The sequence below is a fragment of the Hylaeus volcanicus genome, chromosome 9, assembly GCF_026283585.1.
Source record: "Hylaeus volcanicus isolate JK05 chromosome 9, UHH_iyHylVolc1.0_haploid, whole genome shotgun sequence".
Taxonomy (NCBI): domain Eukaryota; kingdom Metazoa; phylum Arthropoda; class Insecta; order Hymenoptera; family Colletidae; genus Hylaeus; species Hylaeus volcanicus.
This window is the reverse complement of record NC_071984.1, coordinates 1,117,129-1,135,735: the sequence shown is the minus strand read 5'-3', so window position 1 is coordinate 1,135,735 and position 18,607 is coordinate 1,117,129. Positions and strand designations below refer to the sequence as shown.

General features: G+C 35.4%; 5 protein-coding genes across 9 annotated transcripts; 4 read left to right on the top strand and 1 right to left on the bottom strand.

The window, feature by feature from the left end:
* Positions 1 to 581: 581 nt before the first annotated feature.
* On the bottom strand, positions 582 to 2,414 carry LOC128882027 (histone deacetylase 3). Of its 2 annotated transcripts, none has more exons than XM_054133584.1 (2): positions 2,181 to 2,414; positions 582 to 2,111 (listed from the first exon to the last, which is right to left on the bottom strand). In XM_054133584.1, exon 2 carries the CDS (start codon positions 2,019 to 2,021, stop codon positions 720 to 722), a length of 1,302 nt encoding a protein of 433 aa, XP_053989559.1. In that variant the 5' UTR covers positions 2,022 to 2,111; positions 2,181 to 2,414; the 3' UTR covers positions 582 to 719. The 2 variants fall into 2 exon arrangements, with proteins under 2 accessions (XP_053989559.1, XP_053989560.1); XM_054133585.1 differs by having other exon boundaries at positions 2,195 to 2,414.
* Positions 2,415 to 2,684: 270 nt separating this feature from the next.
* Positions 2,685 to 7,645, top strand: LOC128882026 (lymphocyte-specific helicase-like). The gene is made up of 8 exons (XM_054133583.1): positions 2,685 to 2,816; positions 2,887 to 2,950; positions 3,333 to 3,682; positions 3,756 to 4,339; positions 4,453 to 5,078; positions 6,604 to 6,998; positions 7,066 to 7,321; positions 7,405 to 7,645. The coding sequence occupies exons 2-8, from the start codon at positions 2,890 to 2,892 to the stop codon at positions 7,473 to 7,475; spliced, it is 2,343 nt and encodes a 780-aa protein (XP_053989558.1). The 5' UTR covers positions 2,685 to 2,816; positions 2,887 to 2,889; the 3' UTR covers positions 7,476 to 7,645.
* A 701-nt stretch (positions 7,646 to 8,346) lies between these two features.
* LOC128881888 (uncharacterized) lies at positions 8,347 to 10,513 on the top strand. The gene is made up of 2 exons (XM_054133284.1): positions 8,347 to 8,980; positions 9,057 to 10,513. The coding sequence occupies exons 1-2, from the start codon at positions 8,675 to 8,677 to the stop codon at positions 9,327 to 9,329; spliced, it is 579 nt and encodes a 192-aa protein (XP_053989259.1). The 5' UTR covers positions 8,347 to 8,674; the 3' UTR covers positions 9,330 to 10,513.
* Positions 10,514 to 10,806: 293 nt separating this feature from the next.
* On the top strand, positions 10,807 to 13,464 carry LOC128881887 (uncharacterized). Of its 3 annotated transcripts, none has more exons than XM_054133283.1 (3): positions 10,807 to 10,884; positions 11,040 to 11,140; positions 11,245 to 13,464. In XM_054133283.1, exon 3 carries the CDS (start codon positions 11,373 to 11,375, stop codon positions 12,975 to 12,977), a length of 1,605 nt encoding a protein of 534 aa, XP_053989258.1. In that variant the 5' UTR covers positions 10,807 to 10,884; positions 11,040 to 11,140; positions 11,245 to 11,372; the 3' UTR covers positions 12,978 to 13,464. The 3 variants fall into 3 exon arrangements, with proteins under 3 accessions (XP_053989258.1, XP_053989257.1, XP_053989256.1); XM_054133282.1 differs by having other exon boundaries at positions 10,847 to 10,897; XM_054133281.1 differs by having other exon boundaries at positions 10,871 to 10,950.
* Positions 13,465 to 13,788: 324 nt separating this feature from the next.
* On the top strand, positions 13,789 to 17,184 carry LOC128881756 (protein Red). Of its 2 annotated transcripts, none has more exons than XM_054133050.1 (3): positions 13,789 to 13,929; positions 14,197 to 14,692; positions 14,767 to 17,184. In XM_054133050.1, exons 2-3 carry the CDS (start codon positions 14,201 to 14,203, stop codon positions 15,826 to 15,828), a joined length of 1,554 nt encoding a protein of 517 aa, XP_053989025.1. In that variant the 5' UTR covers positions 13,789 to 13,929; positions 14,197 to 14,200; the 3' UTR covers positions 15,829 to 17,184. The 2 variants fall into 2 exon arrangements, with proteins under 2 accessions (XP_053989025.1, XP_053989024.1); XM_054133049.1 differs by having other exon boundaries at positions 13,799 to 13,929; positions 14,183 to 14,692.
* Positions 17,185 to 18,607: the final 1,423 nt, after the last annotated feature.

The following is an 18,607-nucleotide window of genomic DNA, read 5'->3' as shown; positions in this document are numbered from 1 at the left end:
TTTTCTGTAGACTTCCATGAGATCTATAAGGAAACAACGTTTGAATCTAAAATGTTCATTATTAAAAGAGTTATGAATTTTTAAAAATTAGGTTACCTAACCCTCTACTGAATTCTTGAAAAAATCAATACTCCTATTTTTAAAGAATTGTGTTTTCATTTTAGAAAAAAACTTTCTAAATATTTTCTGTTGGGTTCCATGAGATCTACAAGAAAAAAAAGTTTCAATTTGCAATGTTCATTATTAAGGAAGCTACATGCTCTGAAGTGGCTAAGTCTTGTGTATTCTTTAATAAAGTCATATTTCCATTTTTTATAATTTGGATTCTCACTTTAGAGACAAATTTTCTATATGAAAAACGCAAGTGAAAATTTTTAATAAATCTCTTTGAAAATGTAGGAAAGAACCTAAAATAATGAAATATTGAACAAAATCGATATCTTGAAACCTACTTGAAAACAAAAGTTTGAGAAAATTCACAAAAAAGTTTCTTACAGAATAGAATAATATAACAAATTTTCAAAACATTGATTTGGCATGGCACCATATCCATCTTGGTGAGTACATAGAATTTGTAATCGTCAAGTAAGAAACAGTTTTAATAGCCTTAAAAGTATTTACAGTTATAATATTTACAATGATTTAATTCGCAGTAAAAATGAATTCTGAATGTTTCGATAGCTCGTTCACGTCCTATTTTAAGTCACCGCATTCTTTCATCACGACTCGCTTACGTCCATCTTATCCTGATCTTTCTCTCCCGAATAATACTCGTTGGCAGGTTCGACTATCTTATCCGTGTCTTGAACGTTTTGTCTGGAGTCAGGATCGGGCTCTGGTTGCCTCTCTTCCTCGGGTGGCAACGCGTCGCACGGAACGTCCTGCATTTGAACGCTTGGAGAATGCTGTATCATCTTTAAATTATCGTACACGTGTCGCGTGATAGCTTCCAGATACTGTTTACTATTCGCATTGTCCTGTCTAGTCACAACGTCAGGGTGTAACGTAAAGTCTGGTGCAAAGTATTCCAGGTACTCTGTGTAAGGCAGTTCGTTGCTGATTTGTTCATCGACAAGCAGAGAAGTCTCATAGGTCCAGCAACGGGCAACATTGCGCAGGGTGTATCCACCACCTCCTACGGTGAGCAGAGGTACATTTAGGTCTCTCACAAACTTGACGCACTCTCCATGTCCCTTTGTACTCAAACTGAAGCACCCAAGACGATCATTGGCCAGCGAATCGGCTCCACATTGTAAGACTATCGCTGTTGGTTGAAAGAATTCCATCACATGCGATATAACAGGTTTAAACACTTGAATGTAAGAGCCATCGTCGATACCCTCTTTCAACGGTACATTAACAGAGTAGTATCTCCCACTCTCCGCTCCTATCTCGTACATATCTCCTGTTCCAGGGAAGAAGAAGTTTCCGTACTTGTGAAAAGATACTGTCATCACTCTGTCCGTTAAGTAAAACGCTTCCTGAACTCCATCTCCATGGTGAACGTCTATGTCTATGTAAAGAACTCTGGCGTGGTATTTCAACAGCTCCAAAATAGCTATGACGATATCGTTGATGTAACAGAAACCAGATGCTTCGAACTTCTTCGCGTGATGCAGCCCTCCGCTCCAATTGATAGCAATGTCACAGCAATTGTTATTTAGCTTCGTGGCTCCTTCTAGCGAGGCTCCGGTGTACATGGAGCAGAAATCAAAGAGCCCTTCGAAGACGGGACAATCGTCCCCTACGTTAAAGTGAGTTAGGTACTTGGTATAGCCTTGCAGGTTCTGTGGGGTTACTCTTTGCAAGAACTCCACGTACTCATCGGAATGGAACCGACACATGTCGTGGGTACTGGCACGGTACGGACGGTAGATCTGCATCTTCTTGTGCAGACCGTAGTTGAGTACCAGACTGTGGATGACGGCGAGCCTGTGAGGCTTCATCGGGTGGCCTGGGCCGTAGTGAAAATTCCCAACGTCTGGGTTATAGAAGTATGATACCTTCTTATTGTAACTCATTTTGAGGTTATGTGTTTGTTTTGAGGTGTCCAGGTGTATATAAACATAAATTGTACACCTTGGTTATGCATCTACAGAGCCATTGTATATCTAAAATAGTTGTAAATTTAATAGTTGTAAGTAGATTGTTCTTTACTGATTTTGGTGGAAAATTAATACTTTTTTAATGTTACAGGTTAATGAAGATCATCCTTGTATCCTCTTCAGTGAGCCAGTTGAATGGTGCAACAGGTGCAAACAGGTCCAATTATAACCATTTAATTTTTAATTTCCATGGAGTAATAAATAACAAATAATTATTAAAATGATGTTAGGATAGTATTGTAACAATACAAACAACATTCTTCGTTGGCTCCATTTTAGATTTTTACTGTGCTGCCATCTGGAGAGATGCCTTTGGTAATTCAAAAGAATTATCCGAAATAAAAAATATTATAAACATTATGGAAAATATCAAGCAGATTCTTCAAAATGAAAATGTCTACCGGAAGATAATTATTTTAATCTCGTAGTGTATTAATTAGTATATTAGTTAATAAGTATATAGTAATAATTAGTTTTCAATAGCATGTTCTGCACAAAGCGTCCATCTTCTCCTTCTTAATTTCATAATTTTATTTTACATGTGGGGCGTCTAAGGACCCCATTTTCGCGAATGTATAGATACTTCACTGGCGTTTCAGGCACTGCGCATGCGCATTCGTATACCGCGCCTGCGCACAACCTTTTCAAGAGCACGTAGAGAAAAGTGGAAGGGAGTACACGTGGATACCGGCTTTGCCCTTGTCAGTGAAGGTTAGTCTTTCATACCGTACCTTCGTGTTACTAATTTTATTTCTTTTCTTTATATTTAAGTTATTTGTAGAAAATGGATAAGGAAAATATAGATGTCACGACGAATTTGTCTAATGGCACCAGTTTAATCACAGGTGAATATCTTATTTAATTAAAAAATATTTGATTTAGTACTAAGTAGACCAGAGTTATTTACATCATTCTATGAAAACATAGGAGAATTAACCTTTGGCTTGAATCGATAACGGAAATGAATATGAAAATATTTTCATTGTTTGAACATCGACCAATAATTCATCCTTCAAATATTCTACTTTATTTTTCTTGGTTTATCAATGTTGACATCCTTCTCTAGCCCTCCTATTCTCCCTTTTTAATAATTTAATTGGGAAGAACATTAACACAACAATTTGTGTACTATGTTAACTATAATACGTTAATTATATTCCTAGTACGATCCACATTAAATCAGTAATCCTACGAATATTTCTGAATTTTTTTATTTCCTTCGGCTAGGGAAAGGTAATCCAAAAAGCCTCGCTGATGATGTGATAATCAGTAACGAACCATTGAAAGAAAATGTCCAGGAAGCGAAGAAAAGGAAAAGACAAATCGATTCGGAAAGTAAACAATTAAAAGATGAAGAGTACCATAGAGAATTACAAGAACAACAGTATAAACGATTAATGCATTTATTGAACAGAAGTAAATTTTACTCCTCGTATATCATTAATAAAATTAATGATACTTCCAAAGAAAACGATAGAAATGTTAATAACAAACAGGCTGCTGCTGCCGATGGTGTTTCACCTGAGGCAAAAGATAAAAGGAGAAGCTATAATAAACAGAATCGTATATCAGTAAATGTAAGAATACTCACATCGTAATTTTCATATAACCTATACAATGTTTCTCTTTCTAACGGTTAACATATTCTAGGTGCAAAGGAAAATAGTCTCGAAGAGAAGTAGATTTAATTCTAACGATGAAAGCATCGAGTCTGAATTACTTATAGATTCACAGAATGATAAAGCTTACGATACTGCTACAGGGACGCCAAAGTTTTTCAATGGGGATTTAAGAGAGTATCAAAGACAAGGATTGCAATGGATGCAGGTGCTGTATTTGAATGGTATAAATGGTATTTTAGCTGACGAGATGGGCCTGGGAAAAACAGTACAAGTGATAGCTTTGATATGTCACCTCCTCGAAAAACAGCAAGATGGACCTTACTTAATAATCGCACCTCTTTCAACTATACCAAATTGGATGATTGAATTCGAAAGGTTCGCTCCAAAGTTACCTGTCTTTCTACTCCATGGCACAGTAAACGAAAGATACTCTACGATCAAGAAAATTAAACAAAAGTACAAGATCACAGAAACTTATAGTACAATGCCAATTGTGATCACCAGTTTCGAAGTGCCACTACTTGAAAAATATTTCTTGAGATCTTTACAGTGGAGGTATATAATAATCGACGAAGGTCACAGAATAAAGAATCACGAATGTCTACTTGTCACGTACGTACTTGTCTAAAATTAAAGTAAAGTTAAAACTTGATTAAAATGAAAAGTGTGAAATATTTTAGACCGATATTTACAATTTTTCTTAATAATATATTACCGTGAAACAGGGTTTTGAAGCAATGTAAATCGATGAATCGACTTTTGCTGACCGGCACGCCGCTGCAGAACAATCTAGCGGAACTGTGGTCGCTGTTGAATTTTCTATTGCCTGAAATATTCGACGATTTAGCTGTATTCAAATCCTGGTTCGACGTGAAAGAGCTCGAGTACGACGAAGGAACGAAAAAGTTTTTGAAGCAAGAAGAAGAGAAGCACGTGCTGTCGACGTTGCGTGAGATATTACAACCCTTTATGTTGAGGCGCGAGAAGTCAGACGTTTGTTTAGATGTTCCACCGAAGAAGGAATTGATCGTATATGCTCCGCTCACAGAACTGCAACACGATTTATATAAGGCGGTATTGAATCGTGATATAGAAAAATTGAGTTTAATAGAGAAATCGCCAATTATATACACGGAGGATGGTGAACGACCTAAAAGGAGATGTACCATGAGGAGTGCAGTTAGCTTAGGATATTCTGATTTCACTCAGGAGAGTGATGAAAGTACTGATAATGAACTTTGGAACCAAAGAAAGCCCATCGATAAGTCACATTTGACTGCTTGGAAGCAATACACTGACGTCACGGATCGCAATAGAGATTATTTACTTAATATTAAATCTGGTAATAGAAGTAAGTTACTCTTTTTCTTATAGAAAGTATTATGGGGTCATTTGAATTTATTCGACTTAAGAAAAACTGCTTGGTAATTTTCTTTGATATGGTACTACAAATATTATTATGCTATATTTATTATGCTTTTATAATTATATTAGAATTGTTTCAAGAAGAAATATAAATATTACGTTGAACTATCTTTAATTAAACAATAATTTATTTTAAAAACACTGCGTGTGTGATATTGGACGATACTGAAATCTGAAACACATAAAATCAATTTCTTAATCTGCATAAGATTTTATCTAGTATATACTAGGATATTTGTGATCTATTCGTTAGTTTCTATGTTATTAACAAATAATCAACAATATTTTTGCTGGAAATTGATACTTGAAAATTGATTCTTCAAAAGGATTGTCATTTTGTCATTTCTTGTTTGTTTGGAAATATCCTATTATATACCAGATAAAAACTTATGCAGATTAAGAAATTGATTTTATGTGTTTCATATTTCAAGATCATCTAATATCATATACTAGGTTGTCCTATAAGTTCCTGGACACTTGATTATTAAATAGCGAATAAAACTGTTCCATTATGTTCATCTTTGGAATCTTGTAATCTTTGAATTTTATAATTATTGCAACTCTTCTAAGCATTAAATTAACTAAATTACCTTTTTTCTATGAATTCGGTTACATTTGCTTATTAAATAGAGGATAAAACTGTTCCGTTATGTTCATCTTTGGAATCTTGTAACCTTGTGCCCCGTGGAAGAAGTTTAGGATGGTTGGGCTGTTTGGGTTCTGAGATGAGCATTAGTTTATCGTAAATTAAATTAATTAAGACCCGTGGCTATGATTAGTTTGTAATTATGGCTGCAGTACAGGTTCCTGTGGTTGCTCGATAGGTCACTTGCATACCTAATCGATCATCTTTTATTGGTAGATTGAATATCAAGTTTTACCTGCTGAATGGTAATTCGATAATTGAAAAGCTTGTTATCTTACCACCCATGCTTTATGCCAAGGAAGTATAGTTAAACACGGTTCAATTTAACAGATAAGATTGCAGAGCGAAATACAAATTAAGTGGAGCTACGTGAACATTAGAATTTCAATTGTATTGTATTTCATAATCATGGTATAAATTAATTATCACTAGCCTGTGGATCTTTATGCATTTATAGGAAATTTGAATGTGCAATAACCTACAATATGCAAACAATATGCAAGAATATAAGAAAGATTGAAAGTAAAGTTCACGTTACAATATTTACTACCTACTACGCAGTGTTTTTAAAATAGATTATTGTTTAATTAAAGATAGTTCAATATAATATTCATATTTCTTCTTGAAAAGATTCTAATATAATTACAAAAGCATAAATATACCTCAAAAAGCTTAAAATAAATCATTTTGTAATATCACTTCGAAACAAATTAGCGAAGAAGCATGTTTTCCTTGGCGAATAAAGTAAAATGACCCCTTAATTATTACAATATTTCATTGCTACATCCACGTTCTTTTGTTTCAGTGGCATTGTACAGAAAAATTGTGAATCACCCGTATCTGGTCCATTGTCCATTGGATGCAAGTGGTTTACCAAAAATAGACAACGATTTGATCAAGTCGTCTGGGAAGCTTTCAGTATTAGACGCGATGCTCGCGAAGCTTAAAGAGCAGGGCCATAAAGTTTTGTTGTTCTCCACTATGACAACGTTATTGAACTTGATAGAGGACTACCTTTCGATGCGTGATTATAATTACGTCAGATTGGATGGTACCACTCCACTCGAAGTGAGAAAGGAGAATATTAAGAATTTCTCTAAGAACCCTGATTTATTCTTGTTCCTTATATCTACGAGAGCAGGTGGTGTCGGATTGAACCTTGCTTCGGCGGACACTGTTATTATGTATGATTGTGACTGGGTATGTTACTTTTCACATGTATATTTTGTAATAATTACTAGTTAAAAATTACTGGATCCGTTTATAGAATCCGCAAATGGATATACAAGCCATGGCCCGTTGTCACAGAATAGGACAGAATCGACCCGTGGTTATATATAAGTTATGCGTTAAAGGGACCATCGATGAATCAATTATCAATCGCGGAGAAAAGAAACGTTTTCTAGAAAAAGCAGTAATTTCTAAGATCGATACAACCCCCAAATACGATAAGGAATCATTGACAAGATTGAAGGAGCTTTTAGAGTCGAAAGAGTGCCAAGTAGTCGCAGCTGAAAATCAAGGTAAATCATGAAACAGCTTTTTGTGACATTTTAATATAAAAGAAACATATTTAATTTGAATAATGCAATAATCCCTGATGCAGTTTTTACAGAGGATGAACTTAACAAATTGTTAGACAGAAGCGACTTGTATGACAGATATAAGAGACCTTAAATAACCTACGTCAAGAATACAGATGAAAATGTTATTTTGAACCTTATTATATAATATTTATTTTTTGTACCTGATGAGTAATCCGGAGAGCAACAGAGATTGACTCCCTGTTAACTCCCAACTTTTGTAACGATTTTTTATAATAAAATGTAAGTAAGAATTCTACTATACTAAACTCGCAATAACAATTTTTGTTATAAAGTTCCGCTGGAGGCGATAGTTACAGATTTTGCAGTTTCGCTTTTGAAACATGATAAGAATACGTTCAAAGGAAAGAAATTATTTTGTTTACATGGTATAGAAGAGACAATGGGAAAATATCGGTATGGGCGGGGGCGCGCCCCTCCCTAACGCCGGCCCTGCCTGTATTCCTATACCTGTGTTTATTCAGTGCTCAGTATATATATTTATATTAATAATACAAATACAAATATAATATATTAATTTTCTAGAATATTTAACGATCATCGAGAATACAAATTTAAGAGCATTAATATTTATACAATATATATTAGTAGAAACTTAAATAATATATAGTATAGAGAAATACAAATATAAATGTACAAATATAGATACAATCTATTAATACAATAAATACAGGGTGTCCCAAAAATGGTGGAGGTCAATGTAAGGGGTGATTCGGGAGGTGATTTGAAACAACTTTTTCCTTAGCGAAAATGTTGTTCGACGCTTCGTTGAGAAGATATTAAGGGAAAACGTCAACCAATCAGAGCGCTAGAATGCCGGTGGAGCGCCCGCGGTAGCCTATGAGCGCGGACGCCTAGCGCGTGCGCCAATCACAGGCGCTCCGCTAATATTCTCGTGTTCTGATTGGTCAATGTTTTCCGTTAATATCTCCTTAACAAAGCCTCGTACAACATTTTCACTAAGGAAAAAGTTGTTTCAAATCACCTCCCGAACCACCTCTTTCAAGGTGTTACAACATTTTTAGCACACTCTGTACACAAAAAAACTGTACCAAACTATACTAAATTGATCGGAGCAGCCATTCTTGTTTTCTGGACGCTGGCCGTTAGCAACGACGCTCCGATTTCGAGGGATGAAAATTTCTCTGGATTTCTCGTTATCCACACAAATCTTACTTTAATCAGTGCCAAAGGAATCAAAACTCAAAATTGATACTAACTAACTAACATCCCCACTAAATAATAAAAAAAGACGAAAAAGCATCCATAAACATGCGACCAGATTCGCGTAGCGTCTCGTTCACGTTCCACCGTGACGTTTTAAGTGTCAAAAATTCACCAGAGATAACTAAAGATTCGAAAAATTTGAGACGACGCCTCCAAGACCGTTTCGAGAAGGAGAAGTCCAGCGACACGTTCAAAGAGAAACCATGCAAGGACAAGCACAGCGACAGAAGCTGGAACAATATATCTCTTGTGAACATGTCAGCAGATTCTAGACGTGCTCTGCGAAGCGGAGCTGAGAAACTATCAAAGACTATATCATCGGTACGCACAACATTTGGGACCATCTCGCAGGTCAGGCGTAATGACTTCTCCAAGAAGTAATCATACATCGCTTGCAACTTTCTGTTAACACTTTTATCTCTTTTAGAAATTTAGAAACTCTACGCGCAGGCGCCAGAGACTGGAGGAGCAGCACTCACCGAACAACATGTGCACAATGCAGACACCTCAAACACGTTCCCGCCAGCTCCTAGGACGAACACCTACCAAACTTTATAGCCCTTTCGGCATAGAATCACCCAGACACGCGTGGGATAAAGAGAATAAGAAAGTCTCGTCGCACTCTTCGGGGATCAATACACGGTATATCCATTGCAGCCCCTTCCGTTTCACAAGGAAAGGATTCTCCATGTTGAGATAAAGCCTTTTTTTCTTTCTCTTAAGATGTACTCGATGATCTCTTAACTTCCTAGCAACGCATTCAAGATTGCGTGCCTTGTGCAACTTACGATTGACTTATTTATTGGAAAGTTCGTTTAGGTAGCGATTCTCATACGATTATTGTAACGCTTACCGACAATATCGAGTAGCTTCACATGTAAATGCCATGTCTAATGTATTTATACAATTTTATACGTATTTATATCAGTAATTATCGAATGCAATATCAAATAAAGAAGCGAGACGAGGAAGTTGGCAGAAGAAATGAAATATTTCCGAAACATTTAACACTGGCAACTTGAGACAAATATTATTTTCGTTAGTAATTTTCATTGGGTTGCAGGGATTGTTTAAAGTCAAATGAAACGTGATTGGAGAAGTGGGAGCAGAACTGAAATTAATACTGGTATTTTTCAGGCTTTTGTTACGTGCTACACAGTCGTGTTGAGTTTGCTTTTCGATGACTTTGGATCATGATTTAGCACTAAATGTACCAGATACTTATTCTCGTCATGAGAGGTCCTTTGACTCCTTGTGAGAGATACACGATGATTTCTAGAAAGAAATTCTTAACTTATTCAAGAAAGTTTACTGTTAAAAGGGACTCCTTATGCTCCGACTCTTAATATAGGACTGTACTTCTATTTGGTTTAGGTATAGAGAACTCATTCCCAGGATCAGAGATGGGCAAAACCCTAGGCTTCGAATAAATCTGAAGTTTGTTTGGGTTCTTATTTTGAACATTTTCCAAAGAAGGAAACGAGACAAACAAATCGACAAACTTCAGATTTGTTCGAAGCCTAGGGTTTTGCCCAGAAGTATTAGTTGTAAATCTATGATAAGGACTTCGTAAGAGGTCATTTGATTCCGCTTGGTACATTTAGCGTTAATATAGCCACAGTACTTCTGTTCTTCCGATAGACATTGGGAATGCAGAAATAAATTTTACGAGTTCAATGTACGCACTGAAGTAACACGAGCAAACTATGCATACGAGTCAGATTCCTTTGTTGTTTGATAGCAATATCTTTCTTCCCTTTGAATTACTCGTCTTCTTCGCGACAAATTGATATTTTTAACAGTATTTTAATAATTAAGGGCAACGCAACATGTATAGATATTTAAGTAACAATAAAAATGAAATTTTCTACCAAACTGATGACGTACATGCTCGAGTGTCTTTTAAGAATTTGTTTTGTAGAAAATATCATAAACATTGTTCAGATATAAGCATTTATATTTCTACGTACTTATTCGTATGCTCAAACCTAACCTCTACGACCAACTTATATTAATTACAAGCTTTATATAAAAATTACACAAAAAATACATAAAATATCATAAAATTGTTCAGGTCGAGAATTTCTACTAGACGTATTTGTATGTTCATCTTTAGATGCTTGAACCTAACCTCCAAAATAAAAATCGCCCTAAAAGAAATGAAGATTCGAATGCAGGCGCGATCGAACTTGTGGAAGAATCATGGACAGAAGAATATAGGAACCGGTATATAGGGTGTACCAAAAATATTAAAGGTCCTTGAAAGGGGTGATTTGAAACAACTTTTTCCTTAGCTTTTCCTTAACTTTTTCCAGGATTATGTAAAACAAAAAATACATAGAATATCATAAAATTGTTCAGGTTTAAGAATTTCTACTAGACATATATATTCATCTTTATTCATCTCTAGATGCTTGAACCTAACCTCCAAAATAAAAATCGTCCTAAAAGAAATGAAGATAGTAATACAATGATTGAACAGTCAATATAGCATCGTTCAAACCTGTCAAAGTACGTCAAATAGCCAAATATACACATCTTTATGTACTCGTCTCTAGGAATCTTTTAAACTATTGGATTCCTAAACTTTTAACTTGCATTTTCGGACTTTGCAGGACAAAAACTGTAAGATTTGATCAGTTTTAAAAAAAAAAAAGGGGGGCCCTGAAACAAAGTTCAGCTGGTTTACTAAGTTACATTTGATGTTAGAATTCATTAAACATTTATACTAAAGAAGATCAAAATGCCAAAGAAGAAGCAAGTATCTACGCTAGTGGATCTAGCAATATGCTCCATTGGAGAATTTGTGACTACCGAGGCAGAACTTATTTGGACGACTTTCCAGACTAATCAAGAACATGGGCATACTAAGTTAGATTCGATGCTAGAATTCATTAAACATTTATTGAACTTATGTATACCACAACACTTATCTGCTAAAATATCCATTGCTGTGTTAACTGCAGTTGCCAATTTATTTAAAAATAAGAGATTTACAATTTTCAATTACAAGTATGCCAAACACTTTATATTAGAAAGGGCAGTCGCTCTTCCATTAATAGAAGTTGCCGTAGGTGCGCATTTAAGAGCATTTGAATTTGGTGTTTGGCCTTCAATTATGCAAGATGTACTTTATAATAAGTTGTATGATATGGTTGGGCTTGAGAGTCTGAATTTAGATTCATTGTCGTCAATAAAACTCACACTATCAGATTTCGAGGAAATGGTTGCCAGAGGCGTATCTGCAATGCCAAATTTAGTATGTTTTATTTTACACTTTCGTTGTACAGATAATATCATATCAGCCTTAGCTAAAAATTGTAAAAAGCTGCAAGAATTAGATGTTTATAATTCTAAATTAGTAACAGAAAGCAGCGTTGGTCCTTTGCTTTCGTGTAAACATTTAAGACACGTTAAACTACATATGACCTCTATGACTGTACCTGGTTATGCAAATCTCCTTTTAGAACATTTAAAAATAGAAGATATCGGTAGATGCAATAAATTTGGGGATGTTTTAAAACATACTTATCAGGAAGATGTCGACGATAGAAGTTCTTTTCATATAAGAACATTAGAGACTCGAAATATTAGTATGGAACATTTATATCTTTTAATTGATCTGTGTCCATATATTACGAGACTTTGTTTAGAATATTGCGAAGATATTGATGATTTGTCAATTCTAGCTACTCTTGATTATTTAAAAGAATTAAAGCTCGCATATTGTGATTTTTATACCCATGGAATAAAGACGCTATTGGAAATCAAAGGTTGTGCAATTAGAAGTCTGCACTTGCAGTATGTAAGAAGAATTGATTTCGATGCACTTATATCGATAAGTCAATACTGTCCAGACATAAGGGACCTAGTTTTTGATAGTTGCAAACTATTTGAATATGGAGTACATTCACTAAACCTCGCAATTCGACCGTTCCAATTTTTAGAAAGAATCATATGTACAACAGAATTTCCAATCATGCACCTAGAATTTTTGCTTTCTCATTGCATAAATATTAAATTCATACAACTGTATCATGCAGCTATACTTGGAGATAGTACAATGAGAAGTATACTTCTGCAAAATCCAATGAGCAAGTTAGAAAAGCTAAAAATTTTAGATAGTCATAGTTTATCAATGAAAACAGTACAATTATTGATGCAGAATTGCGATAACTTACGACATCTGTCGGAATTAGAAGCTTGGAGAGGAATATCACGTTACGAATTAAATATTCTCAGAGAAGACTTAAAAGCCACTAATACAAATTTGGATACAACACCGACCACTTATGTAGGAAAGAAGATAATGTTCAAAAGAATTAAAAGAAATAATTTAAAAGGATAATTTTTAATACCATTAAATGAAGCAGTGTTATGCATAAAATTTTACTTTTCAATTTTACTTTTATGTTATATATTATTATAATTATATACCAAGGTTTATGTTTTTAGATTAAACAATCAGTGCAATAGTTTTAATGCTATTTATCGGGGCCACTTTAATTTATTAATAAATAATGCATTTTATGTTTTCTTTTTGTTGTATATACAATACAAATTATATGTACAATCAAAATTATATGTTTTGTTCAATGAATACTGGTAAGGTTTTACAGCGGAAGGAATCTTGGTATTTATAGTTTCCTTTAAATTATAAATTATTTATTTTCTTTAGTTATAAAAAATGCGTTTCGTCTGTAAAATTACTCCAAACCCTATGTTATAATTTATCCACACAATTAATATTATTGCACGCTAAAGAGTATTTCCAATTTTTATTTGTAATTCTAATTTTCTTTGGGGGCGACTAAGGGCGCCAGTTTTGTGGTCGTATTAGGTACTTCACTGACGCTAAAGCCAGTGCGCATGCGCGACGCGAAAGCTAAGCGCGCAGTGCCGTAACTATAGGAAACTCGGTGGCGTCAAAACCAGAAGAACAATTTTTATAATTATAAAAAATGTGTTTCGTCTGTAAAATTATTTAAACCGTTATCCCTATGTTATAATTTATCTACAGTATTAATATTGTTGCACGCTAAGAAGTATTTCCAATTTTCATTTATAATTCTAATTTTCTTTGGAGGCGACTAAGGGCGCCAGTTTTGTGGTCGTACTAGGTACTTCACTGACGCTAAAACTAGCGCGCATGCGCATCGCGCGACTGAGAGTAGAAATAGCAGAATCTGGCATCGCAAGTTTCTAACCAATTCTAACTTCAATTTATTGTTTATTTCACCGTTGTAAACAGTTGCAAACTTGTAAAACACCCAAGTTTCTCTCGTCAACAAATACATCGCGTTAGTATGAATAAATAAAAATCACAATTTTGAAATTAAAAAATTTTTTATTTTAATTAATTTTAATTTTCAAATTTTTTAAATAGCGTTTTGACAGATGTGACTTTTATCCAACAATATCGATGTTATAAACAAACAAATGACACATGTCGTTTTTCCTTTTCATATATATTATCTGTCCTATAATATTAGCATAATATTATTATAGTACATCCAATAATTCCGACCAAAGACCTAACCTCAATCTCTAAAGTGTTCCATTTACAGAAACATGCCAGAGACATCAGAGGAGGACATGGGAATGTCAGTTCGATTGACGAACGATGACTTCCGGAAGCTGTTGATGACCCCTCGGGCATCGGTTCCATCTGCCACGCCAGCATCCGTACCCGGTACTGCCAGAGATGCCAGCGCGAAGACTGCTCAGACGCCAAATGTCACAGGCAGCAGTCGAGCGGAGTTAAGAAGGAAGAAGAAGAGCTTCTACGCTAAGTTGAAGAAGCAGGAGGAAGATAAGATGGCGGAGTTGGCGGAGAAGTATAGAGACAGGGCCAGAGAACGTAGGGACGGGACGAATCAGGATTACCAGGCAGAGGATCCCATGAACAGCGCCAGCGCGTACAGGGCTGTGGCTCCGGATTTGAAGTCAGGGATGGACGCAGCTGAACGGAGGAGGCAGATGATTCAGCAGTCGAAATTCTTGGGTGGTGACATGGAGCACACTCATTTGGTGAAAGGGTTGGATTACGCTCTTCTTCAGAAGGTGGATATTTTAGTATAGAAATTAGGACCTAATCCAGAGAAAAAGATAACATTTACTAACGTTGATATTTACAGGTACGCAGTGAGATCGAGGCAAAGGAGCACGAGCAAGAGCAGGAGATGGAGAAGTTGATAAAACCCAAGGACAAGGTGAAGGACAAGAAGGAGACCGAGAAGAAGGACGACGAGATGCAGTTCAAGACCAAGATAGGACGCAACGTGTACAAAACGGTGATGATCATGAAATCGAAGACTATAGAGAGGAACGAGTTGTTCACGCCTGGTCGGATGGCTTACGTGATAGAATTGGACGACGAGAATGCAGACGTGGACATACCGACGACTCTGATCAGGAGCAAAGCGGACGTGCCCACTGTGGACAACACTCCAACGCTGACGACGAACGACATAGTGATAAACAAGCTGGCCCAGATACTGTCATATCTACGACAAGGTAACCGTCACGGGAAGAAAGGGAAGAAGAACAAGGACGGTCGGTCCAGGCCCGACGACATGAACGACATGGACATAGCGCCGAGGCCTCAGGAGGAGAGCATCTACGGTGACATCGGCGACTACGTCCCCACGATTGGGAAAAAGGACCTCGCTCAATCCAGAGAGAAGAAGAAGGGCTCCTACTTCGACAAATCAGAGAGCAGCCTGGACACCGACGACAAGGTGAATGCTCCTCAGCTACCGAGCGTCGTGCCTTCCACTTTGGACGCAAACGCTCCTAAAAAAGGAGCGTTGCTGAACAAGCTGGCTGCGGAGCCAGAAGGCTACGCAGAGTGTTATCCAGGGTTGGACGAGATGCAGGACGCCATAGACGATTCTGACGACGAGGTAGACTACACCAAGATGGATCTTGGTAATAAGAAAGGTCCCATAGGCAGGTGGGACTTTGACACACCTGAAGAGTACAGCGAGTACATGAACAATAAAGAGGCCCTGCCGAAGGCTGCGTTCCAGTACGGAGTGAAGATGGCTGATGGAAGGAGAACGAGAAAGTATAACAAGGAGAAGAACGAGAAGGCGGAGCTGGACAGGGAATGGCAGAAGATACAGAATATAATGAACAAGAGGAAACCTTCCAACGTGTTGGACGGCGCGTCGGAATTCAAAGTACCGAGATATTGAATGATCGTTCGTTTCCAATTAATTCTACGTATTTCAATGATTTTTGAAGTGTTACGCGCCCCTTAAATACCTTGTAAATATGTTAGAAAATATTCCTGAAAAATTTCAGCTCTCAATTTTGACATTATCCCTTCGACTGCGAAGGAGAAATGGGTTCGGAAAAGTGTTTATGTTGGTTAAATCAATTTTTAAAAAATATCAGATTATAGGGGATGACGAGACGAAACTTTTTTATTATTACAGTTTATTCGTAGGACGCTTAGTTTCAGAAATAAAAATAGAAAAGTTAGAAATATGTCGGAAAAATTAAATTTCAGGAAAGAGGTTAGGTCTGTTTATATTCGTTAAATCAATTTAAAAAAAATATCGTCTTATAGGGGATGATGAGACGAAACTTTTTTATATTTACAATTTATTCGTAGGATGCTTCGTTTCGAAATTAAAAATTGAAAAATTGATAGTTTGTTGCATAAATTGTATTTCAGGAAAAAGGTCTTCTAAGTTTTCAATTTTTATCTCTGAAACTATACGTCATATAAATAATCTGTAAATATGAAGAATTTTCTATAAGCTGATATTTTATTTTAAAATTCACACCTTTAACACATAAACCTTAGAAAGTTTGAAATGGAAAATCCAAGGAATATTTTCAATCGGTTACTTCTTTTTCTTTAACTTCAATCAAAGTTGACGAAACAATTTGACATTTGCTAGAGTTGTTACTTATAATAACAGGAAGAAGCCCTGAAAATTTCAAATTTCTATCTTAATTATTTCCTTATATATCACTTCAGTAAATACAAAGTTTCTCTACTGAAAATATTTTAGCAATACTATCTTAAATGTTTTAAATATAAATTCTTGTCGAAAGAATTTCCTACACTAAATTTTTCAATTACCAGAAAAAGAATTTTTGTTTGTGGAACATTTATAAAAATTAATATACAGTCAGCGTAATAAGTACCCATTTAAGACATTTAAAATAATATCATAAAAATATTTCAAGTAGAGAAAGTAGCTTCATATTTACTGGACTGATATATAAGGAAATAATTGAGATAAAAATTTGAAATTTTCAGGAAATCTTCCTCATACTACAAGTAATAACTCTAGCAAATTTCAAATCGTTTCAATTTTTACCTGAGTTATAAAAAAAAGTGACCGACTTTTGAAAATTTGGAGCACGTGTTAATGTTTAAAATTCAGAGCTGAAATTTTGCAGGTATATTTTCTTATATATTTTCAAGATATTCAGGGGGCAACGTAGAATACAGAGATCATTGAAATAAGGACCGTCCCATTGTACATTGTATTGTCCCTGTATGTAATGTAATAAAGATTGTATATTATTTTTAAGATGACGTCAATCTTCCCATGAAACTGTGTTTGCTCGGGCAAAGATCTTCGTACCCACGACCTGCAACCGACTCGAACCAGTATGAAACTGGTAGAGTAAACACCTTATCACTGACCTAAGACCGATCGATAGGATATTTTATACATATAAACCCGGTTGGACTGGTTATGTCTTGCATGTTACGCGATAATTGGTTGAAACAACATGGCAAGTCTGCGTTAAGTGAACGTAATCATATGTTCCCTTATCGTTAAGAAGAATTTTCTTCACTGTTGAGGATCAAAGTTGTCGACAACGTTTATTTGTGGATCAGAGAATTACCTTGATGATTTTATGACGAATGTAAGGAGAGAACTTGAGCCAGATTCGTTTCGTTTCATTTTAAAGACGTTTTCTTGGGCATCGTTACTAGAAGCTAGGACGTCATTATTAGAGAAAATTGTACTTGTTGGCCCTGTTCTATACATATTTGGTTTTAACATTTTGGTTCGTGTGTCGTAGCATTATTTTGGTTTCAAGGTGTGCTCCTTGTATTTATTGAGTTTTAGATTTGACATTGTTATATCTCATGTATTATTTCTTGACTCTTGTTAGGCACTTGTGTTAGGCACAGTGTTGAGTAAAAGGTCTTCCAGATAATATTTGTTTTACCCTTACTTATTAATTGATGCAAACGTGTGTGTACTTATTAGGAGGGGAATTAGAGCGATTTTTTAAATTGAAGTTTCTTGAGTTACTTGAGAGCAACTAATTTCTTTAAAAATTAATATCCGCTAAAGGATCGATTCTATGAAAAATTGGTATAGAATATTTCTTGTAGATAATTTAATTTTCTACAAGAAAGGTCCCTTGTATAATTTTCGAGACACCAATATTTAACGAGTTATTTCTGAAAAATTGCCTATACGATTCTACAGCAGTTTCAGTACAAATGTTATGTCAAGCTGTATAATTCAAAAAGTATTAATCATACAAACTTGACTCATAGAGCTTTTCTGTAGATAATTAAATTCTCTACAAAAAAGTCCTCCTGTATAATTTTCAAAAAATCAATATTTAACGAGTTATGTTTTAATAAAAATTACCTAAATGATTTTTATTTCAATTTCAATTACAAATTCTATATCAAGCTACACAATTCAAAAAGTATTAATCATACAAACTTGACTCATAAGACTTTTTCCTAGACAATTCAATTCTCTACGAAAAAGCTCTCTTGTTTACATTTCGAGAAATCAATATTTGACCAGCTATTTCCTAAAAACTACCTATATAATTCCACAGCAGTTTTCATTACTTATTTCAAGTTACGTAACTCGGGAAGTATTAGTCGTACAAACTCGACTCATAAGACTTTTCTGTGGATAATTCAATTCTCTACAAAAAAGTCCCCCCGTATGGTTTTCGAAAAATCAATGTTTA

What these genes read in the sequence shown, in the direction of transcription:
- LOC128882027 (XM_054133584.1), bottom strand. Translation starts at nt 2,021, where the DNA reads ATGAGTTACAATAAGAAGGTATCATACTTCTATAACCCAGACGTTGGG.
- LOC128882026 (XM_054133583.1), top strand. Translation starts at nt 2,890, where the DNA reads ATGGATAAGGAAAATATAGATGTCACGACGAATTTGTCTAATGGCACC. An exon ending in AGAATCGTATATCAGTAAAT is followed by an intron (nt 3,683 to 3,755) that starts GTAAGAATACTC and finishes AACATATTCTAG; the next exon opens with GTGCAAAGGAAAATAGTCTC. An exon ending in TTATGTATGATTGTGACTGG is followed by an intron (nt 6,999 to 7,065) that starts GTATGTTACTTT and finishes ATCCGTTTATAG; the next exon opens with AATCCGCAAATGGATATACA.
- LOC128881888 (XM_054133284.1), top strand. Translation starts at nt 8,675, where the DNA reads ATGCGACCAGATTCGCGTAGCGTCTCGTTCACGTTCCACCGTGACGTT. An exon ending in CATTTGGGACCATCTCGCAG is followed by an intron (nt 8,981 to 9,056) that starts GTCAGGCGTAAT and finishes TATCTCTTTTAG; the next exon opens with AAATTTAGAAACTCTACGCG.
- LOC128881887 (XM_054133283.1), top strand. Translation starts at nt 11,373, where the DNA reads ATGCCAAAGAAGAAGCAAGTATCTACGCTAGTGGATCTAGCAATATGC.
- LOC128881756 (XM_054133050.1), top strand. Translation starts at nt 14,201, where the DNA reads ATGCCAGAGACATCAGAGGAGGACATGGGAATGTCAGTTCGATTGACG. An exon ending in ATTACGCTCTTCTTCAGAAG is followed by an intron (nt 14,693 to 14,766) that starts GTGGATATTTTA and finishes TGATATTTACAG; the next exon opens with GTACGCAGTGAGATCGAGGC.